The 21,422-nt window shown below is 41.4% G+C and overlaps 1 protein-coding gene across 7 annotated transcripts in view; it reads left to right on the top strand.

Annotated features, from left to right (window-relative positions):
- The window catches only part of ttc3 (tetratricopeptide repeat domain 3), a 137,000-nt gene that overhangs the window by 33,997 nt on the left and 81,581 nt on the right, over positions 1-21,422 (top strand). For all 7 annotated transcript variants that reach the window (XR_005461199.1, XM_038801482.1, XM_038801486.1 and 4 more), the window contains 7 exons: positions 2,749-2,811; positions 4,756-4,810; positions 6,824-6,983; positions 8,335-8,386; positions 10,000-10,111; positions 11,778-11,930; positions 14,645-14,725. Coding sequence is in view for 6 of the 7 variants with exons in the window: in XM_038801482.1 (XP_038657410.1) it covers positions 2,749-2,811; positions 4,756-4,810; positions 6,824-6,983; positions 8,335-8,386; positions 10,000-10,111; positions 11,778-11,930; positions 14,645-14,725 (676 nt within the window). In the remaining variant the exon portion in view is untranslated. The remainder of the gene's footprint in view (positions 1-2,748; positions 2,812-4,755; positions 4,811-6,823; positions 6,984-8,334; positions 8,387-9,999; positions 10,112-11,777; positions 11,931-14,644; positions 14,726-21,422) is intronic.

Here is a 21,422-nt window from a genome sequence, read left to right on the forward strand (position 1 = left end):
GGATGGATTTCTGAATCAATATGTTGAGGAGCCAACTAGAGAACAGACCATCCTAGCTTGGGTACTGTGTAATGAGAATGGAATCATTGACAATCGAGTTGTGCAAGACCCCTTGGGGATGAGCGACCATAATATGATAGAATTTTTCATCAAGATGAAGAGTGAAGTGGTTGATTCTGAGACTAAGGTGCTGAATCTTAATAATAGAAACTACGATGAAATGAGCCGTGAGTTAGCTGTGGTCGATTAGGGAATGTTACTTAACGGGCTGACAGTGGGTAGGCAATGGCAAACATTCAAAGAGCGCAAGGAGGAAATGCAACAATTGTTTATTCCTGTCTGGCTGAAAAGTAAAACGGGAAAGGTGGCCGAGCCATGGCTTACAAGGGAAATTAAGGATAGTATTTGATCCATGGAAGTACATACAAATTAGCCAAGAGAAACAAAAGATCTGAGGGTTAGGAGCTGTTTAGAATTCAGCAAAGAAGGACCAAGGGATTGATTAAGAAGGGTGTAACTGGGATACACGACAGTAAGCTTGCAGGAACCTAAAAACTGACTGTAAAAGTTTCTATAGGTACGTGAAGAGAAAAAGATTGGTGAAGACAAATGTAGGTCCTTTACAGTCAGAAACGGGAATGTATTAAAGGGGATAAAGAAATGGCTCAGCAACTAAATACATACTTATGGTTCTCTCTTCACAGATAAGATATCAGAAATGTTGGGGAATGCAGGGTTTAGTGAAAGGGAGGATCTGAAGGTGATCAACATCAGTATAGAAATGGGAAATTAATGGGTTGAAGGCTAATAAATCCCCAGGGCCTGATAATCTATATTCCAGAGTACTGAAGGAGGTGGCTATAGAAATAGTTGATGCATTGGTGGTCATCTTCCAGGATTCTATAGACTGCTGAACAGTTCCTGCATATCAGTGTACCCGAACAGGTGCCAGAGTATGGCGACTAGGGGCTTTTCACACTAACTTCATTGCAGTGTTAATGGAAGCCTACTTGTGACAATAATAAAGATTATTATTAAAAAGGGAAGTCAAGAGAAAGCAGGGAATTATAGACCAGTAAGCCTGACTTCAGTAGTGTGGAAAATCATCTAAATTCTTCGAGGATATAGAATTGATGAAGGGGACCCGGTGCATTTGGACTTTCAGAAGGTTTTTGACAAAGTACTGTACAAAAGATTATCGTGTGAAATGAAAGTGCGTGGGATGGGGTATGGAGGTGGATTAAAAAAAACTGGTTGGCAGACAAGAAACAGAGTAGGAATTAACGGGTCTTTTTCAAATTGACAGGCAGTGACGAGTGGGGTATTGCAGGGATCGATATTCATGATTTACATGAGGGAACAAAATATCTCCATATTTGCAGTTGACACCAAGTTGGGGTGGGACGGTGATCTGTGAGGGAGATGCAGAGACCCTTCGGTGTGATTTGGACAAGTTGAGTGAGTGGGCAAATGAATGGCAGGTGCAGTATAATTTGGATAAATGCGAGGTTACCCACTTTGGTAGCAAAACAAGAAGGTGGAATATTATTTGAATGTCCATAAATTAGGTGAGGGGAACGTGCAACGAGACTTGGGTGTCCTCGTACACCGGTTACTGAAGGTAAGCATGCAGGTGCAGCAGGCGGTAAAGAAGATAAATGGTATGCTGGCCTTCATTGCGAGAGGATTAGAGTACAGGAGCAGGGATGTCTTGCTGAAATTGTACAGGGCCTTGGTGAGGCCGCACCTGGAACAAAGTGTGCTGTTTTCTCTCCTTATCTGAGGAAGGATGTTCTAGCTATAGAGGGAGTGCAGCGAAGGTTTGCCAGACAGATTCCTGGGATGACAGTACTGATGTACGAGGAGAGATTGAATCAGTTAGGATTATATTCGCTGGAGTTCAGAAGAATGAGGGGGGGGATCTCTGAGAAACCTATGAAGTTCTAACAGGACTGAGCAGGGTAGATGCAGGAAGAATGTTCCCTATGGTGGGTGTATCCAGAAACGGGGGTCACACTGAGGACATGGGGTAGATCATTTAGGACTGAGATGAGGAGAAATGTCTTCACCCAGAGAGTGGTCAGCCTCTGGAATTCGTTACCACAGGAAGTAGTCCAAAATATTGTATAGTTTCAAGGAGCAATTAGATCTAGTACTTGGGGCGATGGGGATCAAAGGGGGAAAGCGGGATTGGGTTATTGAATTAGATTGGATGATCAGCCATGATTATAAAGAATGGCAGAGCGGGGTTGAAGGGCGTAATGGCCTCCTTCTACTCCTATTTTTTTCCATGATTCCATTTAACAAACTTGGTCAGGAACACAGAAGTTATTTATTAATAAGGAAAAACAACAGAGGCCAGCAGGCCCTGGCTGCTCTGGGCAGCCCACCAGCTGCATCAGTCCCTACTTGTCTTCTGGCTGGTGCTGCACCCCGTCAGTTCCACTTGGTCCCTCAAACCAGGTGATCCTATTCTGCTATGCTGCCCTTCAAAGGACAAACACCACAATCATCACAGATCTCCAGCAAATCTTTATTCCAACTTGCTAAACTTAACCCATGCTTTCAGGAGTAGTCTCAGTGCCCTTTTCACTTTCTAGGTCAAGAGTGTTACTTAATTTTTTGTAAGCAGTTGTCTCATGGGAATTAAATGATCCCAAGGGAGAGAATTTAAACTAAAAGGTGTATAGAAAGTTATGTTTTTTAAACTGTAGGTTAATGATTACATTACTTTCCAATCTCTTTTAGACCTGACAATGAACTTCTATATGGAAACCGAGCTCTTTGCCTTTTACGAATTGAAAATTACATGTAAGTTTGAAAAATTATAGCAGCACGGTGGCACAGTGGGTTAGCCGTGCAGCCTCACGGCGCTGAGGTCCTAGGTTCAATCCCGGGCTGGGTCACTGTCCGTGTGGAGTTTGCACATTCTCCCCTTGTTTGTGTTGGTTTCGCTCCCACAACCCAAAGAAGTGCAGGCTAGGTGGATTGGCCATGCTAAATTGCCCCTTAATGGGAAAAAATTAATTGGCTACTCTAAATTTATATTTAAAAAAGTTTGAAAAATTATAATTAAGTACTTTCTTTGGATGTGAAGTGATGTTTCGATAGTTGAAACAAACCGATTCAGAAACATCATTCTAAACCAATGATTTCTTTCCGTTCAGTCCTGGGAGCAAAAAGTCTCACCGTATATCTTTAGTGAAGTTTGAACAAGATACGGCAAGATACATTTAAAAAAATTATAATTAAACTAGAGGCTTTCGATGGAAATTTGTGTATATATGTTCTGCTATACTTTATTACAAAAATGACTTTACTTTATTACAAAAATAGACTTTTATAACACCTTCAGCCCCAGGTGGTCCTAAAAACCAATTCAGTACTTTTGCAATGTAGTAATTGTTGTCATGGTGGAAAGAAGCTGAAAGATATCGCATAAGCACTTCTGAAGTCCAGCTGCAAGCTCTCCAACTTAAATGAATTGTTGCATGGTGTTTGGAAAATTCTCTCATTTCATGTTTTAGAATTTTTCTAGTTGTATGTAGATTTGCTGGAGCTAGTTTTCCTGTTGGGTAAGCAAGGTTATCCAGCATCCAGCTGAGCATTCTGATAAATTGCTCTAAATTCCACACTCTAGTCTATGCCTTTAGCTGATTTCAGCTGGGTAGTTGTAGGGGTACAGTTCTTGCAGGAAAGAAACTGAACTGTTTCTGATGGTAATCCAGACACCCTTGTTGGAAGTAGGCTGAGATTTGATAGAATGTTGCTGCTGGCATTGTTTTCTTTTTCTATCCTACACGCGCGCCCCCCCCCCCCCCCCCCCCCCCCCCCATTTTTCAAACTGCACCCTCCATATCACTTTAAATCAAACCTCTACGGTGATCAGCTTTGTGATGAGGTGAACCATCTCCTCAGTGTATCCAATGTGAGTTGCTAAAATATGATTTGTGTTCTAAAGTGTAGAGCATTGCACGTTTTTAGCAGAGGGGAACAGTGTGCAGAAAACTGCTCTGCTTAGGAGGCAGATATTGTGAAGCGATTTGCAAAAAAAACCTTTTTAATTAAGCATATATTGGGGAAGATAGCTGAGGACCAAATCTTGACCATTACACCATTCCTTTGGGCTTTATAGAAAATTGCCAAATTGGTTCTTTTTGCTTGATTCTGGTCCATTCGTTCAGTCATTTCACACATACTTTATGAAAAATTTGAAGATTTAGATTGAGTTAGATTATATTTTTTATGTACTTTGCCAGGTTAAAACCCAGAGTTGAATAAGAGACTTTGGAGAAGGGGTCCTGCACAAGTCAACATTTTTTGTAATCAGCGATGAGGAAAGTGTTTGCGAAGTCAGTTTTGCCTTGTACAAAAATGTAATTCTTATCAGAAGCTGTGTGTTGTTAAGAGTTACCTAAGGCCAGGAACAACCAGATAGCTGCTGAACCAGTTTTGAGTTGGGTGTGACTATATTTGCAAACCTGTTCCAGACAATAGTCTGCTTAACATGTGATAGTTGGATGATGAAATGTGCGTGCGTAGTACGTCCGGGTTGTGTCGAGGACTTTGCAGATCCTTTCCGGAAGGTGTTAACTCTTTGCTGAGACATGCTCCGAGTGGCAGCAGCAGCCCTCCAGTATCTTTAACTTAAACTGAATTTGTTGCAGCGTCTTTGCTAAATATCAGCAGACAAAATTGCACTTTATCTGCTTATCAGTTGAAAGGGTTGTTTGAGAATATTATTTTTCTTTATAGGAAAGCACTTGGTGATGGAAAACGAGCCATAGTCTTGAAACCTAATTGGCCCAAGGTTAGTTTTTACTGTTTACAATTCTCGCCCTTCTGCCCCACTCACAATCATGTATTCATCATTATATCCCATATCATCATGTTTTCAAATTTCTTGGAGATGACGCATTGAGGACAAACTTATACTGAAATAAATAGCTTAGCGCCGTTGCCGCAACACACACTGGAAAATGCTAATTTTGATATTTGCATCCCAATCATATTCAATTTATATACCTTGTAAGGATGGTCAGAACAGAAAATATAATTGAGAGATATAACATCAGGCATTTATTATAACTTGCTCATGGTTTAATATTTTATGGCTTTCAGGATCATTTTGTTGTATCCTGTGGCGCTGTCATGGTAAACAAAGCTAAACTTAATATTGCAAATATCTGTCATTCTTTTCAGTACTAGAATTTAAACTCATTGCAGTTGGTACATGTTTATTCAAGGCCAAGTTGCAGGACTTGTTTCAATCAACTTACAAAATTATTAACGTAAGTAGTTAACCATGTTGAGCTGACCGAGATCACTCATGATCTTGATACAGCACTGATATGGGATAGCTGAACAAAATATTTTTCTTATTCATTCATGGGATGTGGGCATCGTTGACAAAGCCAGCATTTATTGCCCATCCCGATTTGCGCGCACAAGGTCAGTGAGTTCCCTTTTTGAATTGTTGCAGTCTGTGTGGTGTAGATATATGCACAGTGTTGATGGATAGGGAATTCCAGGGTTTTGATGTATTGATGAAGCTGCAGCAATATGCTTACAAAGCGAGGATGGTGATGGCACAGAATGAAATGTGCAGCTGATGGGTGTTCCCATCAGTCTTCTGCCCTTGCTCTTGTAGGTGATAGACGTCATAGGCTTGTGCTGTCGAAGTAGCCTTGCAAAATTGCTGCAGTGCATCTTGTAAATGATATAAAGTGCAACTGTGGTGCGACAGTAATGAAAGGAAAGAAAGTTTAAGCTGGTGCTTCGGGTGCAATCAAATGGGTTCCTGTGATCAAACGGTTGTCAAGCTTCTTGAGTGTTGTAATGCCAGGTAATTGGAGAGTATTCCATCACCTCTCTGACTTATTCCTTGTAGATGGTAGAAAGACTTTGGAAAATCAGAATACCCAATCACTGACGTTTTCTTGTATTTATGTGGATGGTGCATTTAATTTGTAGTCTGTGATAACCCCAAGATGTTGTTGATGGGGGATTCAGCAATGGGAATTGCTGAGGGAAGTTGCTTCAACTGTCTCCTGTTGAAGATGACCATTGCCTGGCATGTGTGTGGCACAAATGTTATTTGTCACTTATCAACCAAAGCCTGTTGTCCAGATCTTTGTACATGTGGGTATGCGCTGTTTCATATGTTTGTATACAGAGTAATTCAAAATAGCATGTTGCAGATTTTTCGGTTAGAATAAGTGGCAGGTTGATGTAGTCATGTACTTGAAAGTGTAAAAAGAAAGTAAAGTGGCCTTAGTCCCAGATGACATAGGTTGCTTTCCCCTTTGAGGGGGCGAGCTGACTGATGGTGATTTAACCTGCGGGTCACCTCAGGCATGAAGCACGGTTAATAAGGTGGAGTCTTCATGAATAACCTCAGCCGATACAGGAATTGAACCCACGCTGTTGGCCTTGTTCTGCATCACAAACCAACTGTCCAGCCAACTGGTGCCTAACTCTAATTTGTCAGGGTCATTATCGTCTGTGTGATGCCTTGTCCTCATTGGGAGAACATCAGCGAGCTATTGCTGTTAATACCAAGGCTCAACAGTTGTGCAAGGATGTTCCAATGGAAGTAGAGATTAAATTCTGCAGAAAGAAAGATTCCATAAAAAGCAGTGAAATGACAGTAACAACACTTGTATTTATGAAGACATACCTCTTGGTGTTATCTTTTTGATTTAAACTGGCCCCCGAGCTTGAAAGTGTAAATGAGTATTGTACACACTTTCTTTCTTGATATACCTTATGAAAGGATTCTAGTTCAAATTTCTTGTTTTGATGCTGAACTTTAATTTGCCAGGGTCATTATCGTCTGTGTGATGCCTTGTTCTCGTTGGGAGAACACAAGCGAGCTATTGCTGCTAATACCAAAGCTCAACAGTTGTGCAAGGATGTTCCAGATGGAATTCGGGATTTAATTCAGCAGAAAGAAAGATTCCTTAAAAAGCAGCGAGATGAAAGTAACAACCCTTTTATTTATGTATAAAAAGCTCTTGGTGTCATCTTTTCGGTTTAAGAAAAGTTCCAAATTTGGTCAATTATGCCGTTAAAAGTCTTTGTTTAATTTTCCTTTAACTCTAGCTAGGTGCACTGTTTGCATTAGTGAACTAACACCGCATTAGTGTTGGAGTTGCTGCAAGTCTATCCAGTGATATTCCAAAGTCAGTTATTGGAAATGATCAGGATGTGTGTTTATTGTAGGAATTTAATTCAACAAAAAATTGAAGATTAAAATCGTTCTGATTGAGATGCAGAAATTTAAGTGGTCCGTTTATCATTTTTAAGTCCAGTGATCCTTCGTATTGTAGTTTAATGAGAATCATGGTTGTTTTTGGCTGCAATTTGTACCTTGTGTAGTTCTTGCACTCTTCAAATTTTACCTGTGTGTATTTTCTTGACACGCACCAACTGCATTCTCTACTAGAGTAGATTTTGCTCTTTATTCCTGTTCAAGAGGAAAATAAATTGTTGTAAAAAGAAAGTTGTTACATCATTACCCCAACATTTTCTTTCTGCACTTAAACCACCATGCTTTACCTAGCATTTTCTGCATCTGCTTTCTCACCTTATGTCTGTGTGTCTCTGCCGTTGAGCACTACAGACTTGAGAGGACAGCCCAACTGAAATCTGAAGCTTCTCGTATCAGACTGTGAGTCAGTCATTGTACTGCTGTGGCGCTGCATATTTTACAAGTACGCTGTGCCATTTCAAGAATCTTTCAACACAAGGGCAGCACGGTGGCCTAGTGGTTAGCACAACTGCCTCACGGCGCTGAGGTCCCAGGTTCGATCCCGGCTCTGGGTCACTGTCCGTGTGGAGTTTGCACGTTCTCCCCGTGTCTGCGTGGGTTTCGCCCCCACAACCCAAAGATGTGCAGAGTAGGTGGATTGGCCGCGCTAAATTGCCCCTTAATTGGAAAAAATAATTGGCTAATCTAAATTTATAAAAAAAAAAAATCTTTCAACACTGCATTGATAGTTGTGTGTTTTCAATTTCCTATTTGTCAATTGTCATTCTTGCCATGTGTGTCTCCTATCTTTCATCACTCTACACCGAACAAATGGAAGTATTTTCAATCATTTCTGCTGCACCACTTTAATGTCAATTGAGTCATCGTAGTTTTTATTTTCACATTTCTGAAATATTTGATCTCAGTGGTGAATTATAATTATTTTGTCCCTGCAATTCCGAGCCAAGGTTGGTTCAGTGACTAATCGGTTTAAAATGAAGAACTGATTTTAATCTGAATTGAAAACCTTTTACCATTTTATCTTTTTATGTTCATTATTTTTCAAATTTGCTTTTCTTCAGATCGTGGAAGAACAAGGACTGATGGATTAAAGGAGGAGCTAAATATCAAAAAGTAAGTCTGCTTATATGATAAAGAAAAAAATGTACCACCTTATTTTTTGTGTTTACCATTTTACGTAACTACAACTACAGGTTAAGGTTAAAGTTTATTTCACAGTGTTGCCAGTGGTACACAAGCACAGTTAGGTGACTAGTTGAAACTGGTAATTGTTGTTGATAGGTGCTGACTATGGCCTTTGGAATTTTTGGAAGTATAAATACAGGAGGTTTTTACTAATGTGTGGAGTAAGCAGCACAGAGTTCAGTTCTACAGAATATTGTTTCACAGAGCACCAAACTCCAGAAGTGCATTGAGCCTTGAGTAGTCTTTTTTCTTTCATAGGATGTAAATGTTGCTGGCATGGTCAATATTGTTTCCCTTCCCTAATTGCCCTTGTGATGGTGGTGGGCTGCCTTGTGAATTCACTGCAGCCCTTCTGGTGTAGGGAAACTCTCAGTGCCGTTAAAAACAGTTCCATGTTTTTGGCCCAGTGTAAGTGAAGGAAATGCAACATAGTTCCAAATCACTATGGTTTGCGAATTGGAAGGGAATTTGTGTTCCCATGCATTAGCTATCCCTGTTCTTAAAATTTCCAGGTTTAAAAGGTGCTTTCAAAGGAGGCTTGATGAGTTGCCACAGTGCATCTTGTGATGTTGCTACCACTGTGCATTGGTGGTAGAGGAGTGAATGTTTATGGTGTTTGGGTGGGGTTACAGGAATATGGAGGGGAAGGTTGGGATAGGGTGGGGGAATGGGCCTAGGCAGGGTGCTCTATTGGAGGGTTGGTGCAGACTCGGTAGGATGCACTACAGGGATTTTATCGTTCTGTGACATCAGTCAAGTGGGCTGCTTTTTCCTGGATGGTGTCGAGCTTCTTGAGTGTTGTAGGAACTTCACCCCTCCAGTCAAGTATTCCATTGCACTTCTGACTCTCGCCTTTTAGATAATGTTTAGGCTTTGGGGAGTCAGAAGGTTGGTTACTCACCATAGAATCCCAGCCTGTGACCTAATCTTGTAGCCACAATATTTGTGGCTGGTTCAGTTCAGTTTTAGGTTAATGGTAACCCTCAGGAAGTTGATGGGGGAGGATTCAGTGATGGCAATGTCATTGAATTACTTGCGCTGTGCAGATTTTGCTTGCTCATTCAGTGAGATGATCTGGAGCTGAAATATTGTTAATGATATGTTGCAACTGCTCAAAGGAAAAATATATGTTAGCAAGCAGAATTGTTGATGAGTACCTATTGGTGAGTTCTGCCTCTTTAATTGAAATGAAAATGAAAACTGCTTTCGTCACAAGTAGGCTTCAAATGAAGTTACTGTGAAAAGCCACCAGTCGCCACAATCCAGCACCTGTTCAGGGAGGCTGGTATGGGAACTGCGAATCAGAATTGGTTAATTGTAGGATAGGACAAAATCTTGTTTTGCACTTAGCTGGTTGCAGAGTGGAGATCCAAAATGCTTGCTTGTTATGGAGATGAATTAAGCATTTTATCTTAACTTTAGTTTTCTAACATATTCTTTTTACTATCCCATACGATATACATTTACAGGCATTAATCTCTTTAAACACAAAAGGAGCCACTATTTTTCATAATTTTTTGCTTTTGTTTTATGAACTGCAGGGAGCATTCAAAGTTACCAACTAAGCCATTATGTGAAAGTTACAAAAGTGATTCCAACAGAAACCAGGAAAGAAATGGATTAAAGACCCGTCTTTCACAGTACCCTGAAAAGGTGACAGCAAGATATTTAATTATTGCTTGGCTAAACACTTACTGCATATGAAAAATGAAAATCGCTTATTGTAACGAGTAGGCTTCAAATGAAGTTACTGTGAAAAGCCCCTAGTCGTCACATTCCGGCGCCTGTTCGGGGAGGCTGTTACGGGAATTTATAATTTATAACGGGAATTTATTACGCATATTTATAACCTTGGGATCAAGCCTCACTATCTAAATGAGAAAGTCCATAAAGTATGCCTGCCTACATGCCTCTGCAACAATTTTTCCAGTGACTGGAGGTGTTGGGAGTTCTACCTGCCTGTGGGCTAATTGAGGCCCTTAAATAGCACCCCTCGGATTTTACCTGTGGTCACATTGGCCCATGCAGGTTTCACAGGTCAAGTTAGGTAGCAGGTTAAGGGTGGGTGAGTGTGATTTGTGCTTTTCTGGTAATCATAATGCCTATCAGAGTGTCCCTCTTCCATAATGCCGCTCCTCCCCTGCCTGCAGGTCTTCATTCCCACCTCCATTCTAATCCCTTTGTCGACCTTGCTGGGGCTTTCCACCTTAGCACTGACAAGACCCCACTTAGCATAAAGTCTGAGCTCCTTTGCTGAATGTCTTTTCAGGACTCGGAGTCCCAGCAGAGGCCACTGCTCCTAGAGCCATTGCTAGGACCAGAAAGCTGGTTATTTGACTGCTGTTGCAGGAGGTCTTACTCCCTGAGGCCCCAACCCCTGTAAAATTCAACCCCGAATGTCTGATACTGCTGGTATTGGAATTCTATACCATTCCCTCATCTTTCATTGAAAGCAGGAAAGATTACACATTAGAGATGCTCTGCCTATATGTTACCAACATATAATGCATGATACCATTTTCTATCGTATTTCCCATTATTGTACCTGGTACATGTTGATTGTGCCTTTGATTTTTAAAGGATGAATTACGCTGAAGGACAGTCAACAGCAACAATATACATTGTGCCTTAAAAATCCCAAAGTGTTACAATAATCTTTACTGGTGTCACTTATTAGAAGACTTGCATGAACACTGCAATGAAGCCACTGTGAAAATACCCTAGTTGCCACACTATGGCACCTATTCGGGTACACAGGGAGAATTCAAAATGTCCAATTCACCTAACAAGTACATCTTTCAGGACTTGTGGGAGGAAACCGGAGCACCCGAAGGAAACCCACACAGACACGGGGAGAACATACTGACTCCGCACAGATAGTGACCCAAGCTGGGAATCAAACCCGGGTCCCTGGCACTGTGAAGCAACGGTGCTAATCATTGTGTAACCTGCCGCCCCTTATATATATATATGGTTTTACGAAGCAAAATTAGTCACACCACATAAGGTGAATTTTAGGGTAGATAGCCAAATGCTTGGTTAAAGATTTATATTTTAAGTGGCATCTTGAAGGGAGATAGAAAGGGAGAGAGGTTATAGGGGGAATTCGAGAGCTTAGAGTCTAGGTAAATGAAGGGATGCCCAAGAATGGTGGAGCAATTAAAATTGGGGATGCTGAAGAAACCAGATTTAGATTAACACATGGAAGGCTGTCGGACTAGAGATGGGGAGAGATGAGGCCATTCAGAAATGTGAAAACTTTTTAACATTTGAAGATGCAAACAAAGTTTAGTAGCCTCTGATTACTTTGTTTTGTTAGACTCTGATGCCTGTAAATGATTCAGACAATATAATGAGCAAATTGAAGTCTCTTATTCATGATGGATACATAGCCTTATTGGACAAGCGTGCCCACAATGCAAAAAATGCTTTTATAAAGTTGCTGAACCTAGTGGATCATGAAAAACTTGAGGTATGTTTATGATTATTCTGTCCATGATCCAATTTTGGATTCTGTTTTCGCATGCTAAATGAACTTGAGTATGAGACCTGTCCTTTCACCTCCGTTTTTGTAGTGAACAAAATAATATTAAATATATGGGAAATCTGTGCACCCTTCAGCAGTTTTTAATTTCACTTGGATGCTTAATATTACAAATTCCAATGGAATGAATTTTCTGACACAACTGATCCCAGCAAAAGATCCTAGTTTAAGCTTGTAATTATGATACATCTTGGTTAGGTTGCACTTGTATAAATCAAATTAATTAATGGTCTCATACTCCCCTTCAACTGCTCCTACCATGGTGCATTTACTGTTCAACCTAAATTGCATTTTGTCTTTGAGCATTGAAACACTGAACTATGCCAAAGAATCCCCCACTCCAATAACACCTTCAAAGTGTTCTAGATAATTGACTTTGTTCTGAGTAAGCTAATTCTAGCCCAAGAAAGTACCCAATTTTTTTTCCCCCAATTAAGGGGCAATTTGGCGTGGCCAATCCACCTACCCTGCACATCGTTGGGTTGTGGGGGCGAAACCCACCCAGACACAAGAAGAATGTGCAAACTTCACAGTGATCCGTGGCCGGGATTCAACCCGAATCCAGGCGCCGTGAGGCAGCAGTGCTAACCACTATGCCGCCGTGCTGCCCCTCAGATTGCCCTTTTTAACAAAATACTTTGGAGCCAATTTCTGTAATGCTGCTGGACTCCGTTGTACAGAATGAGGACACAAAATGTAAATTCCTGAACTGGTGCCTGCATATACAGAAACCTGTGGTATAGATCCAGTGGGTGGCACATTATAGAAGTATGTTGGGTTTTTAATGCTCTCTACAGATACCAGAGAGAGACCTTGTTCTTTGTCACCTGCAAAGCGACTATAGAGGTAACGAGATGAGCACAAAGGCCATAAATGTAAAATAAAGGGACACACATCGCTAATATCTAAAGCAGAAATTCTGAAGATGGTTCCCATCCGAATTATTGGGATGCCTCTTCTCCAACCGCAGACCTGCTCTGTATTTCCATATTTTCTGTTTTGTGCTATCAAACTTGCCTTTATACAGCATTTTTAATCTCGTAAAATGTCACGGGTCGCTTAACAGGAGCATTATGTAAATCATTCTGGATAGCAATTTTTCTTAAAGCCTTCCACTTGTCGATCAATTCACTCCACATGAGTTAGCAATGCTAAAACAGCCATCTTATGAAGGTAACACATGACTTTGAAGACAACACTGAACTCAGCAAAGAATTCTGTACTCCGTAGCAACTATGTGTGTGCAGTTTATAACAATGTATTAAGATATGCACCAGCCAGTACAACAAGGCAATGGCAAAGAATGCCTTAATTAAAATTAATCAGTGATATAGCCTGTAATCATTGGGACAAACTGGTATTAGGATGATACAACACATAATGTGTGTCTTTACCTTTTTAAATTATTTAATTACTTTCAGTTAGAACTCCATTCGGTTTTTGTGCTAACTTGACCACAAAGAGACAGTCGAAATGCATTGTTAATAAAGTTAATCTTTAATATAGAAAAATAACAAAGTTTAAAATACAGTATGGACTCAATCGGGAGCAGATAGCTAAACATTGGAATAAGAGTAACAGAATAGAATCAGAACTAACAGTTGCTAAATGGGAATATACACAGGTAACAACAACTAAACATCACAGCGCTTTAATGACATCAGCATGCATTTAAATAAGAAGATGCATAATAATAACATTCTATAACAGTGTTAAAGGCAAAGATTGAACCTATTATACTTCTAACCTATTCAAATTCTAACAATTCTTCTTGATAATTTACTGACAATAAAATCTTAGAATAATTTAGCAACAGATTTTTAAAAAAACTTACAATTATCAGACAAAATTGACACCACACCGCCTAATTGAAATCTCACTGAAAGAACACCTTTGAACTTTTTTGACCTTCTTTGGGAAGAGTTTACTCAAACAGGCTTCAGTGAAGTCAATATGTTGGGCACGTCAGGGGGCCCTAGAATGCAGTGCACGTTTTTCCCTGCGCCGCCATAATTTTACGAGTGGCGGGGAGGGGTCAGTTGGCCAAGTAAAATAGCACCTCTATTGAACGGATGGCGGCTGATACTGCTGGGAGGTTGGAACCCTGCAGGTAACACTATCCGGGCAGGAAAGGTGTGAGCCTCCTTTATGGACTCCCTCTCTCGATAGAAAGCCCCCTCACAGCTGGATACTCACCTGCTTTTCTCCATCCTATCCCCATTGCCTCCTCACCCGGTCTAGCTACCTGGCCCCAGCGGGTAGTACCTCACACCTGCAGCCCCCCCCCCCATTACCATGCATCCAGCTTCAGCAACAGTCTGTGCACTGGCCACTGCTCCTGGATGGCCGGCAGCTGTTTGAGGCAGGGCTACTTCCCCAGATGGAGTCGAAAGTCATGCTCCAAAGTAATTAATGTCACAATGGATGTTAAATCACTGCGGAGCCATGGGACTGGGCAGCGGCAGATGTTACGGCCACTTCTGCAACTGTCCATGGGACCGATATGCTGGGCGTAAAATCCAGCCCATAATTTCCAAGAATGTTCTCGTTTTAATTAAAGGCATAAATCCATAGATTCTAATTTGTCAGCTATGCCGACGTGAATAGTCATTGCATATCTAATCATTTTTTGCCCTTTCTAGGAATTGTCTTTGTCCACTAACGATTATGTGATAATTATTTATGGTCATGCCTGTGCCCTTCTTGGCATTGGACTGCCTGAGGTAGGACCCAGAATTTTCTCGTTTTATTTTCTGTGAGTTGTAAATTATTAATATAAGTGAGCATGTTTGAAATGCATAGTGTATAGATTAAATTATCATAACCTAATCAGTGGACCCCTTGGTAGTCTGTTATCTCAACATCCTCCTGATGGTAGTACTGAGATATAGTTCCTTGGTTGCAATTAGCACACCAGTACCTCACTCAAGTGCCAGTTTCTCCTTTTTGAATCTTGACATTGGATGCAAGCATCCTAATAAATCCTGGGAATGATCCTTGCCCAAGTGCCTTCACCCAATATTCTCTCACGGAAATATAACTAGCAATCTTTGGATGCCAGTGAGGAGTAGGAATGCAGGCTAGTATTCTCCTCCCATGCAGAGGGAGGGCATTGAGGTGAATTGTGTTTCCTCCGTGGCTAATCAAATCAGCTTAACCAGATCAGGGATGAAACTGGGGGCCTTTCTGCCTCCATACCCAAATACACCCTCTGACCCTTGTGTACCGCTATGGTGCAATTAATACAGCGATACATTTGCCTATGGACACAAAGCATTTTCTGCTTATGGCTAGGACCATTACCATCCGAAAAAGCAATGAGCACTTCTCCCGACACCCCTCCTCCCCATTTTAAACAAAATTGTTTAAAAATTAACAAACTATAGTTGCAGCATGTTGGATGAAGTCAAAAATACAGCATGTATGTAGGCAAACCTCTGCCTATAAAAACAAGAGAGCAATAATAGTTGGAGACGTTTAACTATCCCAATATCAACTGGGACTCGAACAGTATAAGGGGAACTGAGGGAGAAGAATTTATGCAGTGTGTCCAGGGAAATATTTTCAACCGATTCTAGATCTAGTCTTGGGGAATGAAGAAGGGCAAGTGGGTAAAGTGACAGTTGGCCACCATATCGGGAATAGTGATCACAATTCAATTAAGGTTCAGTATTACCAAAGAAAAGGACAGAGATAAAGCAGGAGTAAAGGTTTTGAACTGGGGGAAATGAAATTTTTCAGCAATGAGAAGGGTCTTGACTGAGGTGGATTGGCCAGCATTACTAGAAGATAAATTAGTGGAAATCTAGTGGGAAGCACTAACAAGTGAGATCCTAAATACCCCCTGGTTGTCTAGAGGAATACTGGGGAAGATCAAACCGAAAAAGAAAGTATACGATCGGCACAAAGGACTCGGCATTGCAGACGAGTAAAAGAAGTGCAGGGACGAAGTCTAAATGGAAATAAGGAAATCAAAGAGAGGCCGTGAAAAAAGATTAGCAAGTAAAGTTAAATACACCAAGATGTTTGACCAATATATTAGCTAAGGAAAAAATTGCACCTTTCCGAGATGAAGGGAGCTCGTGTGTAGATGCAGAGGCTGAGAAGTTTTAAATGAATATTTTGTCTCCCTGTTGTTATGGGCCAGGGTTTAGAGAACACCAAAGTATATCATGGAGTTCACCTGACCCACAACATTGAATAGATTTTGGTTATGGGGAGCACAAGGGCCCACTTTACAGGTGTGATGCAACAGCGATCTAAAGTATTTTCAAAACAAAAACAATGTTTATTCTATGAATCCAGTTAACATTTTAGAAACCCATAGTAAACATCTTACCAACACTGATAACCCCCCAAAAAGATACAGTACTCTATAGGTAGCCCTTAGTAACTTTCCTAACAACATCCATAAGCCAAAACATTTTTAACAAAGACAGTAGGTTTGAATTCTCTACGGAGTACAGGTATTACTTTGAAATCAAGTGATCTAAACACCTTGTTTAACATACAGAGAGACACCAGTATACGTCTGCTTAATTTGAATGCAGCTCTCCAACTGAAAGTGACACTAAAACAGAGCCAAAAAGAACTTCTAGCTCAAAACAAAAGTAAAAAGCAGAATCACATTCCAGCTCCACCCACACAATGACATCACTGCAGCCTGTTGATAAAACACACTTTTCTTAAAGGGACTCTCACATGACATTGTTTAGAAAAGAAATAGATGATGCAGGTATAGTAGTCCAGGAGGACCACTTGAGTTATTGGAATGGATAATCATAAAGAGAGAGGAAGTTCTCGAATGGTTAGAATCCTTGAAAGTTGATAAGTTGCCAGAACCAGATGGATTGTTTTTGAGGCTACTGAAAGAGGTCAGGGAGGAGATAACAGATGCTCTGAGGATCATTTTCTAATCCTCACTAGACATAAAGGAGGTACCGGAGGACTGGAGAAATGCAAACTTGATTCCATTGTTTGAAAAGGGACAGAAGGAAGTACCAAACAATTTCCTATCAGAAAGGTGCCAAACAATTATAGGCCAGTTAGTCTTACGTTGGTGATGGGCAAATAGTAGAATCAATCCTGGGAGATAGGAAAAGCATGCACTGATCAGGGATTGTGAGAATGGATTTGTTAAAGGCAGGTCTTGCCTCTCAAATTTGATTGAATTATTTGAGGAAGTGACAAGAAGGGTCGATGAAGGTAGAGCAATGGATGTGGTGTACATGAGTTTTAGCAAGATGTTTGACGAGGTCCCACAAGGCCCATTGATCAAAACAGTAAAAGCCCATGAGATGCAGGGCAATTTGGCAAACTGGATAAAGAGTTGTCTTAGTAACAGGAAACAAAGAGTAATGGTCCGTGGCTGCCCTTGGAAATGGAAAGTTGTTTCAAGTGGTGTTCCACAGGGCTCGGTGTTGGGCCCCCTACTGTTTGTGTTATAGATTAACGATATGGGCATGAATGTGGGGGGCATGATTGGGAAATTTGCAGACGATACAAAGATTGGCCAAGTGGTGGACAGTGTAGATGATAGCTATAATCTCCAAAATGATGTAGATGGAATGGTGAAGTGGGCGATAAAGTGACAGATGGAATTTAACGCAAGTGTGAGGTCATGCATTTGGGGGGGGGTCAAATAGTTATAAGAAGTACGCAATATATGGGAATACACTAAGAGGGTAGATGAAGTGAGAGATCTTGGCATACAAGTATACAGGTCCCTAAAGGCATTAGTTCAAGTAAACAAGTTTGTAAAGAATGTGTATGGAATGTTCTGCTTCATTGGCAAAGGTATAGAATATAAAAATAAGGATATAATGTTGGAATTGTATAAAACACTGGTGCGGCCACAACTGGAGTATTGTGTGCAGTTCTGGTCGCCACATTACAGGAAGGATGTAATTGCTCTGGAGAGAGTGCAGAGGAGATTGACAAGAATGTTGCCAGGGCTAAAAAAGTGTAGCTACGAGGAGAGATTGGATAGATTGGGGTTATTTTCCTTGGAACAAAGAAGACTGAGGGGTGACTTAATTGAGGTGAACAAAATTAGGAGGAGAAGTGATAGGGTGGGCAAGATAAAATTGTTTCCCTTGGTGGAGAATTCTAGAACCAGGGGACATAGATTCAAGATAAGTGGCAGAAGGTGTAGAGGGGGCATGAGGAATAACTATTACGCAGAGGGTAATAGTGTGTCTCTGGAATTTTCTCCCCGAGTTGGTGGAGGCAGACTCATTAAACTCTTTTAAAAAGAACTTGGATCTGCACCTGAAGAGCTGTAAACCATAGGGCCACGGACCGGGTGCAGGAAGGTGGGATTAGAAAGGGCATCTGGGTGTCTTAAGGCTGGCATGGATAAGATGGGCCAAATGGCCTCCTTTGGTGCTGTAACTTTTCTCTGGTTCCACAGTTTGTGAACATAATATATAACAAAGCAATTGTATGAGAAGAAAAAAAATGGTTTTGGGTATCCCCACAATAAAGAATTAATCAGCTGACAATTTTGGTTTCACTTGCTAAGCAATTGTAAAGGTGAATGTTTCAGAAAAATGCATTAGGTGGCACTTTGATTGCAGCAGCAAATAAAGGTACATGCTCCCTAGAGCATGACTGCTGGTGGTTTATTAAGTGATTTTGATGCTTTTATGAAATGCTAAACACTGTATATTGTTGCATATACAAAGCAGTATCAAATATTAGCAACGCCGTTTGGTTTGCATTTTTTCCTATTGAGGTGTAGCTACCATATAAATGTGATTTTGAAAAGGAAATTAAAATGTTTGCTGACTGATTAAGAACAGTTATCCTTGTGACACTAGTAATTACGATATGAGGTGGGTTTTCTCTCACCAGAATGAGCCAACACACTGATCGATCTTTCCATCTGCTGCCTTCAGGAGGACTGTTTACCCAATACATTGTATGATCCTGAAGAACACACAACAATGATAAAACCTTATTTATAGCTAAGCAGAATGTGCACACTAACAGTTTTCCATTAGTGGAACTTGGAAAATACCATTTTATTTTGAAGACCTGCTAGCCCATTCCAATAAACAAATTTACGGGGAGGCAGTGGCATAGTGGTATTGTCACTGGGCTAGCAATCCAGAAACCCAGGGTCCTTGGTTCAAATCCCACCATGACAGATGCTAGATTTTGAATCCAATAAAAATCTGGAATTTAACACTACAATAAGTTACTGTGAAAAGCTCCTCGTCGCCACATTCCGGCGCCTGTTTGGGTACGCTGAGGGAGAATTCATAATGTCCAATTCACCTAACAAGCACATCTTTCGGGATTGTGGGAGGAAACCGGAGCACCCGGAGGAAACCCACGCAGACACGGGGAGAACATGCACACTCCGCACAGACACTGACCCAAGCCGGGAATTGAACCCGGGTCCCTGGTCCTGTGAAGCAACAGTGCTAACCACTGTGCTTATAAAAACCCATCAGGTTCACTAATGCCCTTTAGGGAAGGAAATCTGCTGTCAAACAAGAACAAAGAAAAGTACAGCACAGGAACAGGCCCTTTGGCCCTCCAAGCCTGCGCCAACCATGCTGCCCATCTAAACTAAAATCTTCTCCACTTCCTGGGTCCGTAACTCTCTATTACCATCCTATTCATGTATTTGTCAAGATGTCCCTTAAATGTCACTATCGTCCCTGCTTCCACCACCTCCTCTGGCAGCGAGTTCCAGGCACCCACTACCCTCTGTGTAAAAAAACTTGTACATCTCTAAACCTTGCCCCTCGCACCATAAAACTATGCCCCCTAATAATTGACCCCTCTACCCTGGGAAAAGGCCTCTCACTATCCACTCTGTCGATGCACCTCATTATTTTGTAGACCTCTATCAGGTCGCCCCTCAACCTCCGTCGTTCCAGTGAGAACAAACCGAGTTTATTCAATCACTCCTCATAGCTAATGCCCTCCATAACAGGCAACGTCCTGGTAAATCTCTTCTGCACCCTCTCTAAAGCCTCCACATCCTTCTGGTAGTGTGGCGACTAGAATTGAACACTATACTCCAAGTGTGGCCTAACTAAGGTTCTATACAGCTGCAACATGACTTGCCAATTCTTATACTCAATGCCCTGGCCAATGAAGGCAAGCATGCCGTATGCCTTCTTGACTACCTTCTCCACCTGTGTTGCCCCCTTCAGTGACCTGTGGACCTGTACACTTGGATCTCTCTGACTTTCAATACTCTTGAGGGTTCTACCATTCACTGTATATTCCCTACCTGCATTAGACCTTCCAAAATACATTACCTCACATTTGTCTGGATTAAACTCCATCTGCCATCTCTCTGCCCAAGTCTCCAAACGATCTAAATCCTGCTATATCCTCTGACAGTTCTCATCGCTATCCGCAATTCCACAAACCTTTGCGTCATCTGCAAACTTACTAATCAGACCAGTTACATTTTCCTCTAGATTATTTATATGTACTACGAACAGCAAAGGTCCCAGCACTGATCACTGCGGACACCTCTAGTCACAGCTCTCCAATTAGAAAAGCACCCTTCCATTGCTACTCTCTGCCTTCTATGACCTAGCCAGTTCTGTATCCATCTTGCCAGCTCACCCCTGATCCCATGTGACTTCACCTTTTGTACCAGTCTACCATGAGGGACCTTGTCAAAGGCCTTACTGAAGTCCATATAGACAACATCCACTGCCCTACCTGCATCAATCATCTTTGTGACCTCTTCAAAAAACTCTATCAAGTTAGTGAGACACGACCGCCCCTTCACAAAACCATGCTGCTTCTTGCTAATACGTCCATTTGCTTCCAAATGGGAGTAGATCCTGTCTCGAAGAATCCTCTCCAGTAATTTCCCTACCACTGACGTAAGGCTCACCAGCCTGTAGTTCCCTGGATTATCCTTGCTACCCTTCTTAAACAAAGGAACAACATTGGCTGTTCTCCAATCCTCCCGGACATCACCTGAAGACAGTGAGGATCCAAAGAGTTCTATCAAGGCCTCAGCAATTTCCTCTCTAGCCTCCTTCAGTACTCTGGGATAGATCCCATCAGGGATTTTTCAAGACGCTCAACATCGCGTCTTTTTGGATCTCAATGTGATCCTTCTCTTTGGTGAATACTGATGCAAAGTATTCATTTAGTACCTCGCCCATTTACTCTGGCTTCCCTTGCCTATCCTTCAGTGGGCCAACCCTTTCCCTGGCTACCCTCTTGCTTTTTATGTACGTGTTGAAAGCCTTGGGATTTTCCTTAACCCTATTTGCCAATGACTTTTCGTGACCCCTTCTATCCCTCCTGACACCTTGCTTAAGTTCCTTCCTACGTTCCTTACATTTCACACAGGCTTTGTTTGTTCCCAGCCTTCTAGCCCTGACAAATGCCTCCTTTTTATTTTTGACGAGGCCTACAATATCTCTCATTATC

This window comes from Scyliorhinus canicula, chromosome 7 (assembly GCF_902713615.1).
Source record: "Scyliorhinus canicula chromosome 7, sScyCan1.1, whole genome shotgun sequence".
Taxonomy (NCBI): domain Eukaryota; kingdom Metazoa; phylum Chordata; class Chondrichthyes; order Carcharhiniformes; family Scyliorhinidae; genus Scyliorhinus; species Scyliorhinus canicula.